This window comes from Drosophila gunungcola (genome assembly GCF_025200985.1).
Source record: "Drosophila gunungcola strain Sukarami chromosome 2L unlocalized genomic scaffold, Dgunungcola_SK_2 000008F, whole genome shotgun sequence".
In the NCBI taxonomy this organism is placed as follows: Eukaryota; Metazoa; Arthropoda; class Insecta; order Diptera; family Drosophilidae; genus Drosophila; species Drosophila gunungcola.
The window spans coordinates 2,361,410-2,384,142 of NW_026453163.1; the positions used below are offsets into that span (position 1 = coordinate 2,361,410).

Below are 22,733 nucleotides of genomic sequence, written 5' to 3' on the forward strand. Positions count from 1 at the left end.
CGATTCTCTCTGACGGTTTCGATTCTCTTAAGGAAAATACTTTACGTCGCCCGACTGGTAGTTTAAGCTTTCACAAATAATTTAAATTTAGTTTCTTGCCGATTTCCAACGCGTTCACAACCCAAAAACAGTGCCAGGAAACAGCGCCCGGTTCGCATGGCAGCTATCTATATAAGTATTTCGAGTGCTCGGCCGATCGACGGTTAATATTAAAGCTTTATAAATATACATATGTGCGGCCCTGCCTGCGTGCATGAGACTCAAAAAAAAATAATTTGGAAGCGTTGCAGTGCGTGGATGGTATTGAAGATAGTGTAAACAAATATATGGAAGTCTCTGAACGGAGGCAGCCCTTTCCATATATTTTCGAAAAGTCTTGCATTTAAAATCCGCTGGGAAGATTTGTGGGCAGTTCGCTGCTATTTAGCAAGAAAAACTATGCTATTTTTAAACCACAGCTAATTTTTGTGAAGTGAAAGTTCCAAAATAAAATCAAACAAAGCGCGAGCAAGGGCAATATCCCGCTGTGTGTGATCGAAAGTTAAGAAAAGGATATATGTATATTTCTTATTGATGAAACGAATTAATGCATGGTGTAATGGGCAGGTGAATGCCGCTGAATAATCCCGAGCAAGACGCACAGAATCCCGACCCGACGGTTACGCAACACAGCTGAAAGATCCACACCATCCACATCCACATCCACGTCCACATCCACATCCAAGAGGCTGGCCCCATTCCCCGTCGTCCAGCCGCAAATTATTCTAAATGCGGAAGTATTTCGTGTGAGTCGATGGCGTTCTAAATTAAGTCACACGTTTTGCAAGTACCGCCGCAGAAAAACGTTCAGAACGCTTCAGATCAAAATAGGTTAAAACGGTGACAATTATTTATAAACGCACTAGGGATTTGCAACGCTCGCAAAGAGAGAGTAAAGAGAAAGGTGTGGTGAAAGCTCCTAGCCATTCTCTGCAGTTCGCTCTTAGGTCCAAGTTCTTATTTTCGCCAAGAAACATGCGCAAGCGGTACAGAATCGCCTGCGCAACTTCCACCTGTGCCAGTTTATTAGCTCCTCGCTCTCTTGATCGCTCTAAAAATATACAACAGATGGATACATATTTGTTATTGTTTATATTTACCATTTATTTTCGGATGTTTACTGTTTGTAAGAAGTGCATTGCTTGAAATTACAGATATGGAAAACGTATCGATGACTTAGGTACAAAACCTACCCGATCAAAGTTCATGTATTTACTTATTGTTCGTCAACAACGGATTATTAAAACAAATCCTTATCTGGCTAAAATATATCTAAATTAAATCTAAGTCTTGATAATAATTTAAGGTTGTTTTTTCCCTACTAGAACCAAGATCTAGCTGAATGCTAGAACGAATGCATAACGGTTGCCGGTAGGCATGATTGTTTATATGTGGTCGCACGTAAAATGGCGAAAAGGTCCTTAAAAGTGCAGAAAAATCTAAGAGAGCAAGAAAATTAGAACAGATGCATTGACATCCGGCGACTGGATCTCGAAAAACAATTAAATTAAATATACACAAGGTACCATATTCTGGCGTACAATGTAGTTGCAAAAGCGCGAATTTTAAGAATTGCTTTTGCGGTCTCTCAATCCTTTTATCTCCGCACTGGGATTCCAAATAAGCAAGTCATATTCAATTCGGGAGCAAACAATTGCCAAATTCCAAGGCAAAAATATTATTTTCAGGAACTATGTTCCCGAAAACTACCTGCTTTAATCAATCATTAGGTTATCTAGAGCAAAATATTTATATATTTGTATATTTATATATATAACAAAATTATTAAACAATGTTAAGTAACTTTGTAAAAAAAAGATCTGATATAGAAATTTCCTTATTCTGGTTTTGATATGCGGTAAATTGTAGATAACTGCATCATCTGAAAAAAAGACAAAAGATTAAGTTAAACATCCCCATAAAATAGTCTTTAATCGGAGAATATTAGAAAAACAAGAAAGGAAACAAACTTCGGCAATGCGAAGTTCATATATCCTTGCAGCTATTGCAAAAAGTAAATTTTGTTCAACACATTAAATTTTTCATTTACTTGCGTAAATGTTTAAAAACATTGAAGCTATGATTTCCAGCACAATTATTCGATAGTTCCTATGGCAGCTATATGTTATCGTTTTCCGATTTTAATAAAATTAAAAGCGTAATTCTAAACTGGCAAACTATTAACAAGTCAAAAAGAATTTAAATAAAATTTCAAAATAGAAAAGTTAAATTTTTAAAATTTTTTTATTATAATATATTTTTTGATCCTATGGAAGCTTTATGTTATAGTCGTCCGATTTTGATGAAATTTAAACCGAACTAATCCCTGGGTATTTGTTCCATTGGATGCCTATATCCTACACCCAGAGAAAAAACCCCATAGTAAAATTAAACATACAAATATTTGAATCTAACATTGTTTTTCAAAATATAAACTTACTTAAAGTAAACTAAAAACATGATAATGTAATTATTAACATATTTAATTGGTTTATCCAATAATTAAATTGAAGATTAAACTTTTTAACTTAATGTTTTTTAAATAATGTTTTTCATACTAAAAATAAAAACGAAAGTTTAACACTTTGATTTAAACACAACACCCCTTGAGGCAAAATCACTACCGAAAATATTTAATTCAAAGTGATAGTTATTTTTCTCTGGGGTATAGCTGCCATACTGTCTGGCATACTGTCCATAAGGTTCTAATCCGATTTTTCGCGCTTGATTCTTGAAATTTTCCAAATCGTATTTTCTCATGTGTACACTGATCATGGTAAAAAACCTTGTGGGCCAGGCCAACTTTGCTTAATGCTCTCTTTTTTTGCCTTACATTAAAAGGGTATTCTGGTCTCGAAATTTAAAAAAAAATGTTTATTTTAGCATATTTTGAAAGTTTAAACTTTTAAAAATATAATCCTTAAGGGATTTTTCAATTCTCTAATTATTTTCGGAGACACCGCCAATTTGTGACGTGGCGTCCGAAGCCATTAGAATGGTTTCCTAAACTTTAAACGCGTTTTTCTCGGAACTACCTTATTTAAATGGTTGACATGATATTTAACTAAACTGATTTCTTTGAAATTTAGTATATATCTTCTTAATACTACTACTGTCGCGCCTGCAGAATTTGGATTATAAATATTTTTAAAATATTCGAAAAGGTCGAACAAAAATTTGTTTTTGTATTCTTAAAATGTCAATAAAAGCCATAAAAAATAAATTAAAAATGTATTTCATTTCTTCATTACCTAACTTGAAAAAATACCAAAAATTCAGGCTTCTAGACCAGAATACCCCCTTAACACTTCGTCTGGCCGAAACTAGCTTTCGTTCTCCTTTTCTATAAGAAAACATGATTTAAAAATAATTTTAAAAAAAATTCCTATCACTCCGTATTTGGGATTCTCCGTGCCCACGCTAACGCTCAAAAATAAAGAATTTCTGTCATATTGCTCTGAGAAATGGTATAAATTAGTTTCTTGGGCTGTATATTTTTAAATCGAACTATTATTTTAGGTATCCAATAGTCGGGAACCTCGACGTTTTTTTATACCCTTTTAGAGGGTATTATAATTTCAGTCAGAAGTTTGCAACGCTGTGAAAGACACATCTCCGACCCTATAAAGTATATATATTCTTGATCAGCATCACTATGAGAGTCGATCTAGCCATTTCCGTCTGTCCGTCCGCTTCTACGCAAACTAGTCTCTCAGTTTTCAGCCGATTCGGACGACATAGGAACAATCGAAATAAACAATGAAAAAAAAATTAATTTTTTTTATAAATCTTCGAGTAATGGTTTAATATTTCAGAATTAAAATTTAAAAAAAAATAAATTAAAAAAAAAAATTTTTTTTAAATAATTCGTTTTGACATAAATACATATAATTTGATAGTTTAGAATTACGCTTTTAATTTTATTCAATTCGGAAAACGATATCATATAGCTGTCATAGGAACGGTCGAATAGTTGAGCTAAAAATCATAATAGCTTCAATGTTTTTAAACAATAAATCAAAATTGAAATGTTTTCAAGAATATTACATTTTTGCAATAGCTGCAAGGGTATATGAATTTGCTTGCCAAAGTTTGCTTCCTCTCTTGTTTATTTTTTAAATAAATGACGGGTAATGACAATGAAGCTCTGCCGATTTATCATTGATATTTTTGACCGCTCCTATGGCTGCTTTTGGATATCGTAGTTTAATTTATAATAAAACGGTAATTCTAAACTAGGAAACCATTTCTATGTTCAAAACAAACAGTATAACTAAAAAAACAGCAAAGCTTTTATTTTTATATTTATGTTTCCGGTTGGTCCTATGGGAGCTATATATTTTAGTAGGTCCTATCCGGTCCGTTTCTACTAACATACGACATTCATCAGAAACATGCAAAATTTAACCAAAACAGCTTTAGATCTGATGGACTAGTTTGTGAAGAAACGGTTTTATTTACCTTACGAATTTGCATGTTAACATTGATTTACATTGAATTTCGTATTATTTTCGCCAATTTGTTAATTAATTCCACAGCATATGCAATATATAAAATTTTTGTTTTTACACGTTTTAACAACCAAACTTAATTGCTAGAGCGTATACACAATATCATAATTCACCTGCCACTTGGTGAAGAACAATTTGACATCAAAATTATGAAATGTTTTTTTTGTAACATTTACCTTACCAAGATACTTGACAAATTGTACTTAAGTACTTGTAAGTACTTATTTCTCAAATACCTTGTACCTAACCACTAACCATACAACATTCTGTATGTTTAGTGATCTTACCAAGATCCAAAAAATTGTACCTTTCCCAACACTGTAAATAAGTGGATACAAAATGCGTTCGATACTTCAATTATAATTTAATACATACAATAAAGAAGATGCCATAATAGTATTACAATTTTACAATATATTTTATTATATACAATGATTACAAATTTTCTAATATTAAGCAAAACCTATGGATTTTTAATCTCAATCTGCATCAGCGGCGCTAACAGCTAGTTGTCAAAACTCGTTTGACCAGATATTGAATTCACCGACATATGACATTTAATACGTTTTGCAAGACATACGTTTTAGAGAAAATCGAAGTTTAGTTATTCTAACATTTGATTACCGATTCAAAGACACTTACAAGAAAAATAAATAAAAAATCCGTTGACACTTTCTTCAATAGAAGGCAGCCATGGTATTTAAAAGTAATCGCCGAGTGAGTGATAGCAAATACACATTGGCTGAAAATGTTTTACTATGTGATCTACGTGAACAACATTCTTTTCTTGATTTGGATTAATGCCAAAAATTCCTCAGTTTTGCACGAAACCAGTCGATTGGGAATATTGATCGAGCGAACCATATATATGGGGTTCCAAGTGTACTAAAAACCTAGAAAACAAAATGTGCTGAAGTTTTTCAATGTTTTGTTCAGTTTAACAGTCAAAAAACAACATTTTCAAAAAATTATTGAATCGCAAAAAAAATTAAAAAATAAGTTTTTCTTGGGGGCAAGTTTTAAATATTTTGCTTTTAAACTAAGCTCGCAAAAGGTATATAAACAGACAGACAGACGGGCTAAATAAGCTTAGGGATAAAACCTTTTTAATATGGCGGCACTGAAAGGGATAATAATGACAGTAATAATTTTAACAATGATTTTAAAATCTCCTAATTATACAGAAAAAGAAAAGCTGATAAGTTGTACGAGAACAGATGCATCATCTGTACCCATCGCTAAAAGGCGATCAGCTCTGCCCACTCGGCTTTCATCCCCAGACTCGATATCCCACGCGATGTAAGCGCTGCTTCCGGGATTACAAGGAGCATGGAGCCCGTAGAGCCGGCGATGAGGTGGCTGCGTCCTCCCCAAATCTTTCCGATGCCCAGAGTTCGCGGTAAGTCCTCCGAGTGATTATTCCAATCGGATCAAAGTGTAACAACTTTTTCACTAGACCCTCTTCGCGGACGTGGACGTCAACTCAGAATCTTACCAGCGCAAATACAACCAACGGCAATGATATAGGTATGAATTTAAAATGTAAACGTTTTAATACGTTAGTAGAAAATCATTAATATGTAGATCGTCACGTGTTATCTTCTGTATGAAATAAGTGTGTTCTCATAAAAGATAAAAAAGCAAAAGTTTTGAGAACTTGCATACATACATATATTGAACTACATTTCTTAGACAGTTAGAAGTACAGGTTAATTTTAAGATGTTCAACTGTTCAAAATAATTAAAGAGTTGGCTAAAAGTGTCATGTTTGAATTAAAAATGTTTATTGCCGGTTTCTATTAATACCTGTATTAATAAACATTTTGTAAGCGATTTCTCAATGGCCATATTAACGTATAATTATATTTGTGATTACATTAAAATTAGACTCAGGAATTAAACCCGATACAGATACATATACTGATTTCAATTACGGTTAAAACCAACATAAATATTTATATTATGCTTTAAGTTTAAGTTTTGGTAAATGTAAACAAAATTTGAAAATTTACAAAGTTCGGCCCTTGAAAAAAAAGTGTTTTGTAAGGCAAAAGAAACATTTTTTTATAGCTCTATAAAAAGACGAAAGCCTTTTTGATTTATTTTTTTTTATTCCCAAAATTGAGAAATCGTTTCCCACATTTAATTATTTAAGTTGCTAAAACATACATATGTATGTTACGAATCCTAATCCATGTGTTTGTTTTCGTATTTCTCTCACTCTCTCACTGCGTTTGCACAAAAAACCAACACCAACTGTGCCACCGTTGTCGCTCTGTGTCTGTCTCTTTTTCTTTCTCTCAACACTAATCTCTGCATTCAATAAACCGCTAACGTTAACTACTACCATGCGTCTCGTGATCTGTACTGTGCTCCCGCTCTTCCTCTCTCGCTCGTTCTCTGGCATCCCTTTGACTCACTCTCGCACTCACGTATGCGAGCGCAATACAACACTAACTGCAACCTCCAACTCAAAACTTGCACCTGCATGTCGGCACCTGACGTCCTTACTGAACCCAGTTGTCCACTTCAATGTAGAACTGAAAAAGCGCCCGCAATCATGGGCCTCCACGCCGGATATTGACGAGCCGGACGATGCCGGACGCCGTCCGCAAGCATCGACCACCAGTCGAGCAGCCGCCGTCGAGGATCACAATGTAGCTGTTACGGTGAAGCTGCCGGTGCCGCCACGGCGACACACAACCGCCTTAGACATCAAGGAGGTAAGATATGGATGATGAGTTTTGTGCAGATAAGGTTGTAAATGTATTTTACTCTGTTCTCAACTTTAAATATAGCCTTTTATGCCTCTAAAAAAGATAAAAATACCGGAATAAAATAAGCTTAGGCCGTTGAGGAATAGCTTCGAAAATTATTACTCATACGTACTGTTTCTGTGCTTTACATATACCTATGTACATATGTAAGCTGATTTTTATATTGCTACCAATAGACTTGGTTTTATTCCAGGACTTTTTCTTTGGTCTATAATATAATTAATATGAGTGCCTTCAAAATAATTCAAGATCTTGAAGCCAGTAATATGGATTAAAGTTTTTAATTTTACATTAAGAGGGGAAAAAGTAGAGTTTAAAGTATTCTATAGTTAAACCTAAACAACAAAATTCATGCAGCGTGTATCAAACACGGCCCTTTTTGATCGATATTAAAAGGTTTATGTACCAGCCAAGTCCAAGTCAAAAAGTTGACAGGGCCCAAAGTGAAATTTTAATTTAATTTTTCCATGTTCAATACAAATCCAATAACGTACTTATATTTTAATGAAAAAGCTTTACAAACGTAAATTTTTTTTGGTAGCCAACATTTATTTAAACATTTTTTTTTTAATGGACGGTGAAAAACACAATGACCAATAGGCACAGAAAAAAAGGTGTCCCAACCTACAGACATTTCACTGAATTATAAGTTCCCTTATTGAAGGAAACTTGTTGAAAGTATGGTACAAGTCTTTATTTCATTTAAAATATAACTTTTTTTTTATCTCTTTTAAGACCACTATAGATGCAAACAAAAATTCGAATAAAAATTTCTAACGGAAATTTAAAGTGTTATTTATTTTTTAAACCCCAAATTTAAGGATTTTTTAATTTATAAAAATTTAAAAATGAAACAACACCCCAAATTTGGATCCTTTTTAATATTTCTTTATTCTACCTATTTTGCATTTGGGCCATGTTTCAGAAGCTTCAGAAAATTCAACTAATTTTTCAGGAACTTGAATTGAGTAATTGTAACAACTGATAATGTCTTTCTTTTAACATTCGTTGTATGCAGGTGGAACAAGCTATTACACCGCCAACCCGTGTCACATCCTCACCCAGTAAAACTTCAAGTATTCCAGATGAGTTAGTCATCCTATCGACAGACAGTCTAGCAGAGCGTGTCCGCAAAATGAATCTTCTCAAGAAACAGCGCAGTTTGAACTCCCGGGAAAACAGTCGGGAGCGATCCGTTCCTCGGAGAGAAGAGTGAGTTTCATTAAAAATTGGCTGTATACAATATAGGCTAGCTTCATATATAGAACTTCTGATTATTTAAGTGTAAAATTTTAAGAGCCATATATATATTTTATCCACTGCCATTTCTTAACCATTAGGGAAAGTGAGTCTACAGCACCCGTGGTTCCTGATCGTCCAGAGCGCAGCAAGTCGGGGACTGCCCTAAATCAGACGCCCCAAGCCGAGCTGAAGCGAGCCTCCCTGCCGCCAAAGAAAGTGGCGGTGCCAACCAGCACGACTGCGTCCAGCAGCAGCACCAGCACCTCCCTAAAGATCTCCACGTCCGTCAGCGGCGAAGTAAAGCCATCGTCCTCGTTGAGTTCCTCGACTAGCTCCAGTTCAGTTCGTCGCAAGGAGACGGATGCTGCGACGGCTGGCAAAGAAATCAAAAGACAAACCGTACCAGCAGCATCGGCATCCAACAGCAGCGCCATGGCCAATTCATCCAAGTCCCAGGACTCGCAGGCTATGCAGGACCAAGTCAAGACGCTGCGACAGGATCTGGAGTCGATGAAGACACGGGCCGAAAGAGCGGAGCGAGACAAGAGTGACATTCTTCTGCGGCGTCTGGCCTCCATGGACACCGCCTCCAATCGGACCGCCGCCTCGGAGGCGCTTATTCTCCAGCAGAAGCTAAACGAAATGAAGGAGCAACTGGAGCGCGTCAGCGAGGACAAGCGCAGACTCAACCTGCGGATGAAGGAGCTGGAGAACAAGGGCAGCGAGTCCGAGCTGCGTCGAAAACTGCAGGCCGCCGAGCAGATCTGCGAGGAGTTGATGGAGGAAAACCAAAGCGCCAAGAAGGAGATACTCAACCTGCAGGCCGAGATGGACGAGGTGCAGGACACGTTCCGCGACGACGAGGTGAAGGCCAAGACCAGTCTGCAGAAGGACCTCGAGAAGGCCACCAAGAACTGTCGCATCCTCAGCTTTAAATTGAAGAAAAGCGATCGCAAGATCGAGACCCTGGAGCAGGAGCGCCAAAGCTCCTTCAACGCTGAGCTGTGCAACAAGGTCAAGAAACTGGAGGAGGAGTTGCGTTTCTCCAACGAGCTCACCCGGAAGTTGCAGGTGAGTGACCAAAAGGGGTTCCAGAAGTGCACTAAAAAATAATCCATCAAACACCAGACCGAGGCCGAGGAGCTACGCAATCCCGGCAAGAAGAAGGCACCTATGCTGGGGGTCCTGGGCAAATCCACGTCGGCGGATGCCAAAATCACCCGAGAGTCCCTCACACGTGGCGGCTCCCAGGAGGATCCTCAGCACCTTCAGCGCGAGCTGCAGGACTCGATTGAACGGGAGACGGACCTGAAGGACCAACTGAAGTTCGCCGAAGAGGAGGTAATGCCGCGTGACGCACAGAACCCATCCGATTAATCATTTGACCACTTTCACGAAGCTTCGGCGACTCAGGGATCGGGAGCGAAAGCGGGTTAGATTCAGTTGTGGCACTCAAACCTCACCCGATGCGCCCCTTGAGGTGATGGCTTTCCCCCGGGGCACCCAAACTGTGCCCGAAGTCCAGAGCGAAATATCTACCGGTTCGGAGAACCTGGTGACCTCCAGAGAGGCTGTCACCCAAACTAATTTTGAAACGACCGATAGTAATGCTTCTGCGGAACTGCACACCATGCCGTCTCCATTTGTGGGCCTTTTTCCACCTTCATCGTCTGCCAGAGTGGGCCAGTCCAGTTCCTTGCTCTTTCCCAGCGCCATTTCGCGTGTCCTTCTGAGTGGAGCAGGTATCAAGAACCTGGCCGGGAGGATCTGTCCAAGGATACGATCCGCACCAATAACTTTTCTTGTTTAGCCACCATTTGTAGAACCATTTTATGTGCCTTCGTTAGTCAGAGCTCTCCAAAACTATTTTTATCCTCGAATACGATCTCTGAATGGTTCATTAATCTATCCCGTGCCTTACTCTTCCTTATTCACTTGCAATAAATCAAGCTTTTGTGTTTCAGGCTGAACATATGAGGAAAAAGGTGACTCGTTTCGAGGATGAAAATGAGTCTTTGATGATGCAGTTGAAAAAAATGGCAACGCGCTCAAGAAGTACGAACCAAACGATACACCCAAGTAGAGAGTTAAATAAACTAAGTACTTAACCTTAGTTCGTAGACAAGTTAATCAAGTTCAGCTCATTCAAATTCTACCGTCATGGTTGTCACTTTAGTTTATAATACCCAAACTAACTTTGACAAATACAATTGTAACTCAGAGGGTTTCGTTTCATGTCATTTAAATGGCAACCATGGAATTTAATCATCATAAACTTGGTCAAAGGTCGAAAAAGCTCTACAACAAGCGTGACTTAACCTATATTTTGTATTCTTTTAACAGAATTTCGAGGATGTTTCTTAACCAACTAACTTAATTTTTCATGCGCTTATTAATACATAAACCGAATCAGTACTTTGCCATTTTTTGCGGCTGCTCATTTAATTAACAGTGACTAATCAAAGCCACCCCTATCCAAAATCGAAATGCTAGTAACTAACTAAATTAAAATAAAAAATAATAGAAATTGAAGTGATAACTAATTTGATGATTTTCGCTTAGGTCGCAAGCTGAGTCCCACACCGCATCCCCATCGACTGGCACCCGAAGTTCACGCCGATCGCGACGAGGGAATCTCCGACGAGGATGATCCCGCCGAGCTGAGGATACTGTTGGAGCTAAACGAGCAGGAGGCCTCGATCCTGCGGCTCAAAGTGGAGGATCTGGAGAAGGAGAATGCCGAGTCCAAGAAGTACGTGAGGGAACTGCAAGCCAAGCTGCGACAGGACAGCTCCAATGGCAGCAAATCCTCTCTACTCAGTTTCGGCACCTCGTCCAGTGCGGCCGAAAAGAAGGTGAAGGCCCTCAACGAGGAGCTGGCCCAACTGCGCAGGACTCTTTTGGAAAAGGAGCAGGCGGGCGACACGCTGAAGGCTCAGCTCAGCAAGCTCGACACCCTCGAGGTCGAGAATGAAAAGTTGGCCAAGGAAAACAAGCGTCTGCTGGCGCTGCGAAAGGCGAGCGAAAAGAACGGGGAGGTGGATCAGAAGGTGAAGGAGTCCCTGGCCTTGGCCCAGCGGGAAAGGGATGAGCTGACGGCCCGGCTCAAGCGGATGCAGTTGGAGGCGGAGGCCAAGTTGCCGCCCCGCACTGCCAAAAGAGTCAACGACCTGACGCCCAAGAGCCACCTCAAGAAGTGGGTGGAGGAGCTGGAGGACGAGATAGGTGAGATGCGTGTCATGCTCAGTTCCAGTGGAACCGACCAACTCAAGGCCCTGCAAACGGCCAAGGGAACGCTGGAGGAGGATCTAAGGAAGTGTAAGCAAAAACTGTCCCTGGCCGAAGGGGATGTCCAGCGATTGAAGCTTCTGAACGGAGCCAGCAGCAAAGTCAGCGAGCTGGAACAGAAGCTCAAGCGAAGCGACGAGGACACCAAGAAGCTTAACTCAAAGCTGAAGGACTTGGAGGAGAAGGTCAAGAAGCAGGAGGCCCAACTTAAGCTGGGCGAATCGACTAAGTCGTCGTGGGAAACGCAAAGTAAGCGGGAGAAGGAGAAGCTGTCCAGCCTGGAGAAGGACATCGAAAAACAGACCAAGGAGAAGGAGAAGTTGGAGGACAAGATCACTCAGCTGGATGCCGATCTGGTCAGTGCCAAGAAGTCGGCCGAAAAGAGCAAGTCCAGTCTGGAGAAGGAGATAAAGGAACTCAAGACCAAGGCGAGTAAATCGGACAGCAAGCAGGTGCAGGACCTCAAGAAGCAGGTGGAGGAGGTCCAGGACTCACTGAGCTCCGAGCAGAAGCGCTACGAGGACCTCAACAACCACTGGGAGAAGCTCTCCGAAGAAACCATTCTGATGCGGGCGCAACTCACCACCGAAAAGCAGAGCCTCCAGTCCGAACTGAACGCCCACAGGCAGAAGATCTCCGAAATGGACACCATCCGCATCGAGCGCACCGACATGGCCCGCAAGTTGAGTGAGGCCCAGAAGAAGATCGCCGATCTGCAGGCCAAGGCCCTCAAGGCAGTCAATGGCAACGGGAGCGAGTACGAGCGCACCGTCCTCAAGAACAAGCTGGCGGAGAAGGAGCACGAGTATGAACGGCTGCGCCGGGAGAACGAGATGAACATCGACCTGGTCTTCCAGCTGCGCAAGGATAACGACGATCTGAATGGCAAGCTCAGCGACTACAACCGGATTGAGCAGGCACAATCCTCGCTAAATGGACACGGAGCGAGGCGTGAGGCGGAGATCAGGGAGCTCAAGGAACAGTAAGTGGACCTCCATACTGGCATTCGAGAAAGACAAGCCTCATTCCTACAAAGAGTGTATTTGCAACTGATTTCAGAAAAAGAATTCGCAAACATTTCTCATGTTAAAAATTCAAATTATTTTTGACAACACCTAATTCGGAAAGCTCATCAAATTTTAAACGTCTTCAGATACTGGAATGAACTTTTCCAGTCATTCATTTATCAACAATTTATTTATATTATATATTTTTAAAATATATTTTCTTATTAGTTTGCAACGCAATAAGGAGACATTTACAACCCCATACAGTAAAGTAGGGTTTTTTTTTCAGTTTTATAGCTATCTGCATAAACTTTATTAAAAGTTGTCCATAGCTTTGTTAGCTCCCATATGAACAATCAGGAAAAAAATTATAACTTTGTTGGTTTTTAATTTTTTGTAGTTATTCAAGATAAAATGGTTTATTAATTCAGACTTACGTTTTAAATTTGATTTAAATATTAAAAAAATAAACGAAAAGGAAAAGAAAGCTTTAGTACAGTTCCCCGACAATTAGATACCCGTTCCTCAGCCAACGGCAGAGCAGCGACAGAGCGACGGCAGATGACTTATTAACTTCTAAAATAATAGCCCGCATTTTTAAACATTTTTGTGTCTACCGATAGGTATGACCGAAACACACACATAGAGTCCCATAGCAAAGGTCTTACATGTCTCAGAATGACAGATTTATGGGCGTTAGAGTAGGCGTATAGCTGCCATAGGGAAGATCGAATATTTGAGCCAAAAATAGCTTCAATGTTCTTGAACATATACGCTTATAAATTGATATTTAGATGTCTTAAAAAAGATTTATTTTTTGCAATAGCTGCAAAGATATATGAAATATTACGTAATCCAAATACTAATACATTCCACTTCATTTTTTTTCTATTTAATAATAAATTAATAATTTGTTTTTTAAAGTTTTAGTAATAAATTGGATTTTTATTTGGATTCAGAACAATTCCAAGCCTCTATAAATATGATTTATTTTCGCCAACAGATTACAGAGCACTGAACTGCAGATGAAATCCGAAGTGGCCACTGTGCGACTTCGCTATGAGCAACAGGTTAAGAACCTTGGTGGAGAACTTAACTCGATGCAGGTTAGTAAAAATGAAATACTTGTCGAAATCCACAGACAACATTTATCTTCACAACAGCGCCAATGTGAACGCTTCAAAAAGGATCGCGATGCCTTCAAGCAGATGCTGGAAGTGGCCCAAAAGAAGATTGGCGACCTCAAGGCCAACAACACGGGAAGACAGAGTCGGGGCTCCATGCACAGCAGCGATGACGACGACAAGAGCAAGATTGCCTACCTGGAACAGCAGGTATGACCACAAACTAGCCAAGTTTTGGAAAGCCTCGCAACTGATCAGGTATGGTTACGTTCTGGCTTTTCCCATTGCAGATTGGCCATCTAGAGGATCAGCTGGTCGAATCCCGCCTGGAATCGAGCAAGATTAAAACAGAACTCGTCTCGGAGCGCAGCGCCAACGAGATCAAAATATCGGAGATGCAGTCGAAGCTCAACGAGTTCGAGGAGGAACGCGTCATCGGGTCGGGCAGCACCAAGCTGCCGGGCATGAAGACCAAGCTGGAACTGTCCTGGCAGAAGGAGCGCGAGGATCAGCAGCGACTTCTGCAAGAAACCTCCACGCTGGCCCGGGATCTGCGCCAGACCCTCTTCGAGGTGGAGCGGGAGCGCGACAAGGAGCGGCTGGAGTCCAAGCGGAAGCTCGACCAGATCAAGCGGGCCACCGAGGAGGAAATGGAGGAGGGTCGCAAGAAGATTGCCGAGCTGCAGTGCGATCTTCTGGAACTCCGCGATGTCCACGCCAAACTTCGTACCTCCAACGAGAAATTGAGACGCGAGGTGAGTGATTTAATAGTACACGAGATATTAACTATGAAGCAAGATCCCCATGGAGAAAGCCGATCCATTATATTGCTAATTTTTAATTGACACTATTCACAAATGAAAATTTTTCAAATTAGCTGTTATTTTGAAAATTAAAATGCGGATGTATTAGTTTCTGCTCAAGTTAGAAAGGCACAAGAATGACGTCCAAATAGAAGATAATTTATTTGCAAAAATCATACCAATTTTAGTTTAAAAATTCATCAAGATATAAAAAAAAAAAAAATAATAAAATGTGATACCTTAAAAGTACCAGAGCTGTTGAACTATAGGTGCAGTATCAAACTATGCTAAGTCAAATGCCTTTAAGTTTGCATTTTTAATTCACACTATTCTTGACTCACTCCCCCCAAAAATCGAAAACATAACATCATGGGCCAAGGCCCCTTTAGTTTGGTAATTTCACCAGTTAATATCCAAAGCTTTTGATTCCAGCGTGAGCGCTACGAGAAAGAGCTGATCAAACGACGCATGGAGGCAGACGGAGGAGATCGTAAGGTGGGTGCCCTCTTGCAGACCGTTGACGAGCTGGTGAAGATTGCTCCCGACCTGAAAATGGTTGGCAGCGGGGGATCAGCGCGAAGCAGCAGCTCCGGCTACGACAAGAACTTGCGTCCGGACCAGCCGAATGTGCGGCGCAGTCGCTCGCCGTCGCCCACCCTGAGCAGTTCCCAGATCACCAGTGTCCTGGCCAGACTGGCGGAAGCCTCTGAGGAGCTGCGCAAGTTCCAGCGGGTGAACGAGGACGAACAGGAGCGCAGCCGGATGAGGCGCAGTAATCTGCGCCGGGCTGCCTCGCAGGAGAACGATCCCCATGGCAGCACCAGTTCAGTGGCCAGTGCTGCGGGATCGCAGCGGGGCGGGAGTCGCCTATCCCGAAACTCCTCCAACAACGGCAGCCTGATTCGGAAAAGCCTCTCACTGGATCACTCCATACAAAGGGATCAGGTGAGCTGAGCAAATAGACCTTACCTATCAATAGACCAAATGGGCAAAAATATGCCAAATAAGCAAACAATGCAACACAATATGCATTATGCGCAATATACAAAAAATTGTATACAGGAAAACCAGAAAGAAAAGTATCTTCGGCAAGACAAAGTTTTTATACCCTTGCAGCTATTGCAAAAATTATTAATTATTATTTAAAACAACAATATTACTATTTATATGCCTATAAATGAGCAGTAATGCTTTTCATTTGAATTATTCGATTGTTTCTATTGCAGATATAAGATATAGTTAGTTAAATTAGAACCGTAATTCTGGAATAATAAACCATAAATAAAAGTTTATTCAAATCAATTGAAATAGGAATTGAATTATTCATAAATATTTGAGATTGTTCCTATGCAAGCTATAGGATATTGTCGTCCGATTTAAAAACAAAACTAAAACCGTAAATCTAGTACTTAAGTATTTAAAATTTTCTTAAAGAACGTTAAAATTAAATTTAAAAACGCTAAGCTTTAATTTTTTGTATTAACTATTATTTTGATTGTTCCAATGGGAGTTTTATTATATAACCGTCCGATTTTAGCAAAATATGATCATAAATCTGAAATAACTATATCTTGAAGAATATTAAAAAAACAAGAAAGGAAGCAAACTTCGGCGCATAAGTTCATATACTGCTAAAATTAAATATTCTTAAAAACATTGAAGCTTTGATGATTTGCAGCTAAACTATTCGATATTTCCTATGGCAGCTATATTATATGGTTTTCCGTTTTTAATAAAATTTAAAGCGTAATTCTGAACTGTCAAATTATTAATAATTCAAAGAGTTAAAAAAAAAATAACAAAATAAAAAAGTTAAATTTTTAAAATAATTTTTTTTTTAAATTTTTATTGTTTCCATGGGAGCTATATGATATAGTTGTCCGATTTTGATGAAATTCAAACCGTAAATCTGAACTCCTGCCCCCTTAAGTTACATTAAAGTTCAATTTAAAAAGTACCATTAAAAATTAATTTGTTGGCAATTTAATGACTTATAACATGGCATACTTAAGCCGAAACAAATCTTTTTATACCCTTGCAGAGAGTATTATAATTTCAGTCAGAAGTTTGCAACGCAGTGAAGGAGACGTTTCCGACCCTATAAAGTATATATATTCTTGATCAGCATCACTAGTCGAGTCGATCTAGCCATGTCCGTCTGTCCGTCCGTCTGTCCGTCCGTTTATATGCAAACTAGTCTCTCAGTTTTTAAGCTATCTGCATGAAACTTTCCCAAAAGTTGTCTTTCTATTGCAGGTAGTATATAAGTCGGAACGAGCCGGATCGGACGACTATAGCATATAGCTCCCATAGGAACAATCGGAAAAATAAATGAAAAAAAATTATAACTTTTCTGTTTTTTAATTTTTTTTTAGTTCTTCGAGATATAGTAATGGATAAATATTTCAGAATTACGGTTTAAATTTCATTAAAATCGGACGACTATAGCATATAGCTCCCATAGGAACAATCATAAAAGTAAATAAAAAAAAAGTATAACTTTGGTGTTTTTAAATTTTTCTATAAGTTCTTCGACATATAGTAATGGATAAATATTTCAGAATTACGGTTAAAATTTCATCAAAATAGGACGACTATATCATATAGCTCCCATAGAAATAATAAAATTATATAAAATAACTACCTAATAATTGCGCTGCAAATCATCATTGCTTCAATGTTTTTAGACATATACGCAAGTAAATCATAAATTTAATGTTTTCAAAAATATTTAATTCTTGCAATAGCTGCAAGGGTATATAAATTTCGGCTTGCCGAAGTTTGCTTCCTTTCTTGTTTTCAAATCAACTTCGACTGTGCTTGCAGAATATTTGGCGTCAAGACGATGGCAGTGTGTCCTCCATGCAATCTATTGACTCCGAACTGGGTGGCCTGGTGAGGGACTCTAGCTTGGACTCACGCCTGGACTCGCGACTGTCCGGTGGATCAACCCAGAGCGACATACCGCGAGGACCACGCAAGAAAAAGAAGGGCATCATGGGCAAGCTGCGCAGCCTGACCAAAAGCAGTCGCAATTCCGAGAGCGAAATATCAGTGAGACTTAGCCAATAAAAACCTGTAGTCTTTTGTTTCCAACATTTCGTATCTCCTGGTAGATTCAAGGATCGGACTCGGACATCAGCGTGGCCAGTGACTTGAGATCGAGCAAGAAGGATCTTCGCGGCCGGCTCTCGGGAATGTTCAAGCGCTCCGGCTCCAACTCCCGAAGCGAAAGCATGGAACGGGCCGGAACCGATCAGAGACCCGTGGCCGTCACTGTCGTGGGACATCCTGATGGACCACAACCGCGCGAGCCGCCACCTGCCAATTCCCTCACTCCCAGACCCATCCGTTCTGTAAGATGTTCGAACTTTAAGTAAGGCCCTGTGAAATTTTAATCGGGCTATTCATTACAGATTCCTAAGCCGCCAAGCGGCGGGGCACCCACCACACCAACCACAAGACGTCGAGTAGCCAAGTAGTCACCATTGGTTAATAGGTTTCAATTTCTTAGGATTCGTAATAATCGTAGCTGTAGTCGTTCGAATAATCCTCGCCCTTATTGGCTCCCGGATTGCAAATTTTAGTCATGCCAAGCCATCATATTTATTTGTTGTTTTTGAATCGTTTACTACATTATTATTTGAACTCTCAGCCGAAATAAAGTCATTTTTTCAAATAATTTATCAATAAGTCTGGTTTTTCATTTTTTTAATTCTAAAAAGAAAAAATGTACATAATAAATTACTTTATCCCATCATATACCCACATTTATGTAAATCAACCCAGCGGATAGAGTGCCCATCAGAATTGGACATGTGGCATCTATGAGTCCCCACAAAGTTGTTGGTTTCTCCAAATGAGCAACGAAAAATGACACGGAGCTAAGAAGGAACAACACTACGAGATCCAGCATCGAAATTTTCAAGGGTTTCCGATTTCCGTTTCTAAAAATGTATATTTATTCCCTTACAGAAATTTCAAATGCCTCACGAATATTTATTTCAAATTTAGCTTTCATTCCAAATCTGAATACGAATAAAAGTCCTTTAGAGCAGATTGACCTTTAAAAGCGGAGAGGGGAATGTTTTCTATGAATTCTCAGAAATATTGACGAAGAAAGTTGAGATCTAAAAACCTTAAATCCCCCCCAAAACACGTTTGGAACGTACGGATTTTTATGGGAAAAAAATATCATAACAGCCAACACAATTTTTTTTTAATTGCTTAAGCTTTTTTTGGTAACAAATCTACAATTGTATTTTAGAAAGATGTTCGCTATTTACTTAAAAATTTCACATTCGGGTCTCCTTCATTGTTTGTTTCCTTGGCTGCCTTCAAGAGTCTTTTGCTTCTTGAGTAAATAGCAGAAAAGATATAAAAATGAAACTTTTTTTTATAAAAAAAAATAATATGTTGGCAAAGATATTTGTGTTGGCTATTTTTCGAGTCCACAAAAATCGACTCACTCTAATATATATTGTACGTACGTGTTAATTCCACGAATGATCAATCGGTACAAGACGTAAATAAAAAGAGTGAGTGACATTTATTCTATTTACTTGCAATTTATGTATATATTCAAAGTATTTTGTTTTGCTTAAAACTTTTTTTTACTTTCATGTTTTGTTTGTTTTTACACACTACATTAATTTGGTTTGTTAAATATAATTTCAAAATGTATAATTAATTTTTGTATTTTACTTATTGTTTTTTACTTCTTTTGTGTGTGTTCTGTCAAATGAATCTAAAGTAAAACAATTTAGTTGAAAACATTTGCTTAAGGTTATTATATACCAATCCAATATGCAAACAAAGAGTTACAAGTTTCAATTTGATGTCATTTTGAGTATGTGGCATGTTCAAATAAATAAAATCTATTGATTGAATAGCCCTTTAGGATATGGAGAGAATAAGGGAGGATATACGTGGGTTGTACGTAAATCCAGTGCGAGACGAGACGTATGTAGGGGGTACGTTGTATTATTTATTTGTGTGGTAAATATTTAGCGCTTTTGCGTTTCATGCTTGTTTGAGTTACATTTATACATTTATGGAGTGTTTTTTATTTGAGTCAAACTTCTGATCAGTTTTCAGCTTCCGTTTCCTGCTTTGGTTATTCTTCTCATAGTTAATGTATGTGTTTGTTGTTTTGCAACAGAACATGTATGTTTATAAATCCTTGTATGCAAATGTTCGTTTACTGGCTTATTTAAGTTGTGAATTTTAGTCGCTTGAATGCTTTTCTGTTGTTTTAAAAGTTGATCGATTAAGTTTTTAGCATTATTAGTAACAATGTCCTCACTTGCGGCTCTTATTCTCGTTTTGTATGTTTTTAATCCTTATTTCCTTTTTATTTTTTCGATTTTTGTTTTGATATTACTTAGGCACTGTGTTCGTATTACATTAAAGAATTAATTTAAAATTTAAATTTAGGTATGTATAAATACATTGTAAAAAATTTCTTTAAGTTTACCGTAAACTAAAATCTTGCAACTCTATATGTATTTTAAGTTTTCCTTGTTACTCTCAATATTTTCCTTTGTTGATGTCCTTGTATCTATGTATGTTAGTTAAGTTAAGTTTAATCCTGACCTGAATGTCAATTCTTAAGCACTGTACCACGTTCGCCCAGCTGCCTTCAAATGCTTATGTTAAACTCCTATTTCCACCATGGCTATCTCCATCTAAAAGTACGTGTAGAAAAGTCTAGGAAATTATTTTAAAATGAATGCTTGGAAAATGACAAAACGTAGATTTCTCTCCAGTTTCCCTTCAAGTTTTCGTTTCCCTTACAAACCCAAGGCGCAACACTTATATGCCTAAAATCGTTACAATCTGGTTTACAAGTAAGTCCTATATATTTATATGCAGTTTTAGGAGGTTTCTATGTGTCTCTGGGTTAGACGTACGTTCGTACAACTAACAGTTTCAGTATCAGTTAAAGATTCCAGTTTCCTTAGTTTCTGTTGGTAAAAAATTCAAATTCATTGAAGGTTTTCTTTTTGGCTTACAAACGCTTAAATCTCATCATCATGATTCGGTTTCATTATTCTTAAGTACCATGCAGCCTGTGTTTTGTTATGTTGCTGACATTGTAATTTATATTCAGTAGTTTTGTCTTTTATTAACGAAAAATTGGGTAAAATAAAATCTACTTCTCATAATGTACAGAATTGGCTAAGAAAAAAACTAAAAAATGTAATTTGAGTACAATTTTAGTGTGAACAAAAACCTTATACGAACTTATGTTGGTAGCCTATTCATCAGTGATTTGTTCGAGTTACGAGTTCTATAGTTTTGTGTTTTAGCCTTTTTTCTGTTCAACATCGACTCGTCTTGAACTGCTCCATTATGTTGCCTTTCGTTTACAGTCTCAATTTTGTTTTTTTTTTTTTTGCGTTTTGTTTTATTTTGGTTACTTTGCTTAGTTTTCCTCTTTTTTTCTGTTTTTCCTTATTTTTGTCTATTTGGTATTAATTATTATTATTATTAACTACATACAAATTGTTTTTGTTCACTGTTCTTTGCATTTGTTACATTTTAAAATTACCATATACATACATACCTCGTTTCAAATTTATTTAAGAATAAACTAAAGTCGGGCTTCAAAACGGATGACTGTGATGACGACTAACTAATTAACTTGCAGGCATTAACAATTATCATTCAACTTGCTTTGATATTCAACTTCTCTTAACCGAATACTTATGTCTTCCTACCCAATCATTGGGAAACTTTTATTGATATTTATAAAGGAAATCATACAAAAGTATTAAATTTAAATACAGATACAAAACATGCCACCCACATACATATGTAGTATGTAATCTTTCCTGTTGATCTTTTATCTTACTGATTTCGTTTAAATATTTGGTTGTTCTCTATCTCCGTCTTGTCCGATATAAATTTATTCGTTACAAAAAGGTGTCTTAGGTGGAATCGTTTTGTCTTAGGAATTTAGCTTAGATATCTGTTAAATCTCATCTTATTTCAAATCATTCTAGTCTTTAATCGCTTAGAGTATTTCATTTCATAAAAACAACTCTCATATTTGGGGGTTAGAAAAGCGGGGCAGATCTTGGGGATATGGGACAAAACACATTTAAAATTCTAGCCTCTGGGGTAGTTAGAAAATGATCTGAGCGTACCGAGTTTGTGTGTTTCTTTAATAAATGTTCTTATCTTAACACTATGGGTACCAGTCGAAATTTCCGATTCTTAAACAAATTCGAGGAAACTTAATGATAAGAATAATAGATCGAATGTTTTGATAAGTATCTAGTTCATTTCTACCTTCTCCTAGAGCTATTTTTTATGCAAATACGTACGTAGAGCTATACAATGTATACAAAAACGCAATCTTTTCAGTGATTTTTATTTGCATTTTGGCGCATCATTCGTATGTTAGCTTATCAGTATGTTAAATAATATAACCCTTACATTATTGTATTATCCGTGGTTCCTATGAAGAGATCTTCATTCAAAACGTCGAAAAGCCGAAACCAATCTGATAAAAAATAATGCAACAGAAAAAAGGCAAAGGAAATGTTCGATAAGATGTCGAAATCAAACCGATACACAAGTCTCGATAACAGTCAATCATCTCGATTTTGTCATCCCGTCATTAATTGGCCAATAAGTAAACCAACAATAATGGAGGAACAAAAGCCATATACACAAAATGACATCAAATGTGAACGGAAAACAAACGAAACAATCTGATTTTGGTTGTTCTGCTTCTCTGGTGCTCCAATATGAATGTGAATTCTCCGGATGTCTGGATTTCAAGTTCGTTCACCTCTGTTGCAATTGGACTTTATCTGCAACAATTTTTTTAAGTGTTCTTTTGTGAGTGTGTGAGTGTGCTGACAAACATTTACACTTAATTTTAAACTTTCTTATTTTCATCTCTGTTTTAGCTTGAAAGTGCAACACTTTG

At 38.0% G+C, this 22,733-nt stretch overlaps 2 protein-coding genes across 7 annotated transcripts; one reads left to right on the top strand and one right to left on the bottom strand.

Annotated features, from left to right (window-relative positions):
* Positions 1-82: 82 nt before the first annotated feature.
* Positions 83-18,452, top strand: LOC128253345 (trichohyalin). 6 transcript variants are annotated; one of them, XM_052981669.1, is made up of 17 exons: positions 88-202; positions 607-785; positions 5,735-5,949; positions 6,007-6,077; positions 7,071-7,273; positions 8,346-8,539; positions 8,668-9,640; positions 9,698-9,910; positions 9,969-10,311; positions 11,132-12,839; positions 13,868-13,970; positions 14,028-14,198; positions 14,279-14,743; positions 15,224-15,736; positions 17,618-17,845; positions 17,908-18,147; positions 18,208-18,451. In XM_052981669.1, exons 3-17 carry the CDS (start codon positions 5,768-5,770, stop codon positions 18,271-18,273), a joined length of 5,673 nt encoding a protein of 1,890 aa, XP_052837629.1. In that variant the 5' UTR covers positions 88-202; positions 607-785; positions 5,735-5,767; the 3' UTR covers positions 18,274-18,451. The 6 variants fall into 6 exon arrangements, with proteins under 6 accessions (XP_052837632.1, XP_052837633.1, XP_052837635.1 ...); XM_052981670.1 differs by having other exon boundaries at positions 124-150; XM_052981672.1 differs by having other exon boundaries at positions 83-785; positions 7,089-7,273.
* LOC128253360 (uncharacterized) lies at positions 18,372-18,911 on the bottom strand. Its single transcript, XM_052981704.1, has 2 exons — positions 18,561-18,911; positions 18,372-18,508 (listed from the first exon to the last, which is right to left on the bottom strand). Exons 1-2 carry the CDS (start codon positions 18,705-18,707, stop codon positions 18,503-18,505), a joined length of 153 nt encoding a protein of 50 aa, XP_052837664.1. The 5' UTR covers positions 18,708-18,911; the 3' UTR covers positions 18,372-18,502.
* Positions 18,912-22,733: the final 3,822 nt, after the last annotated feature.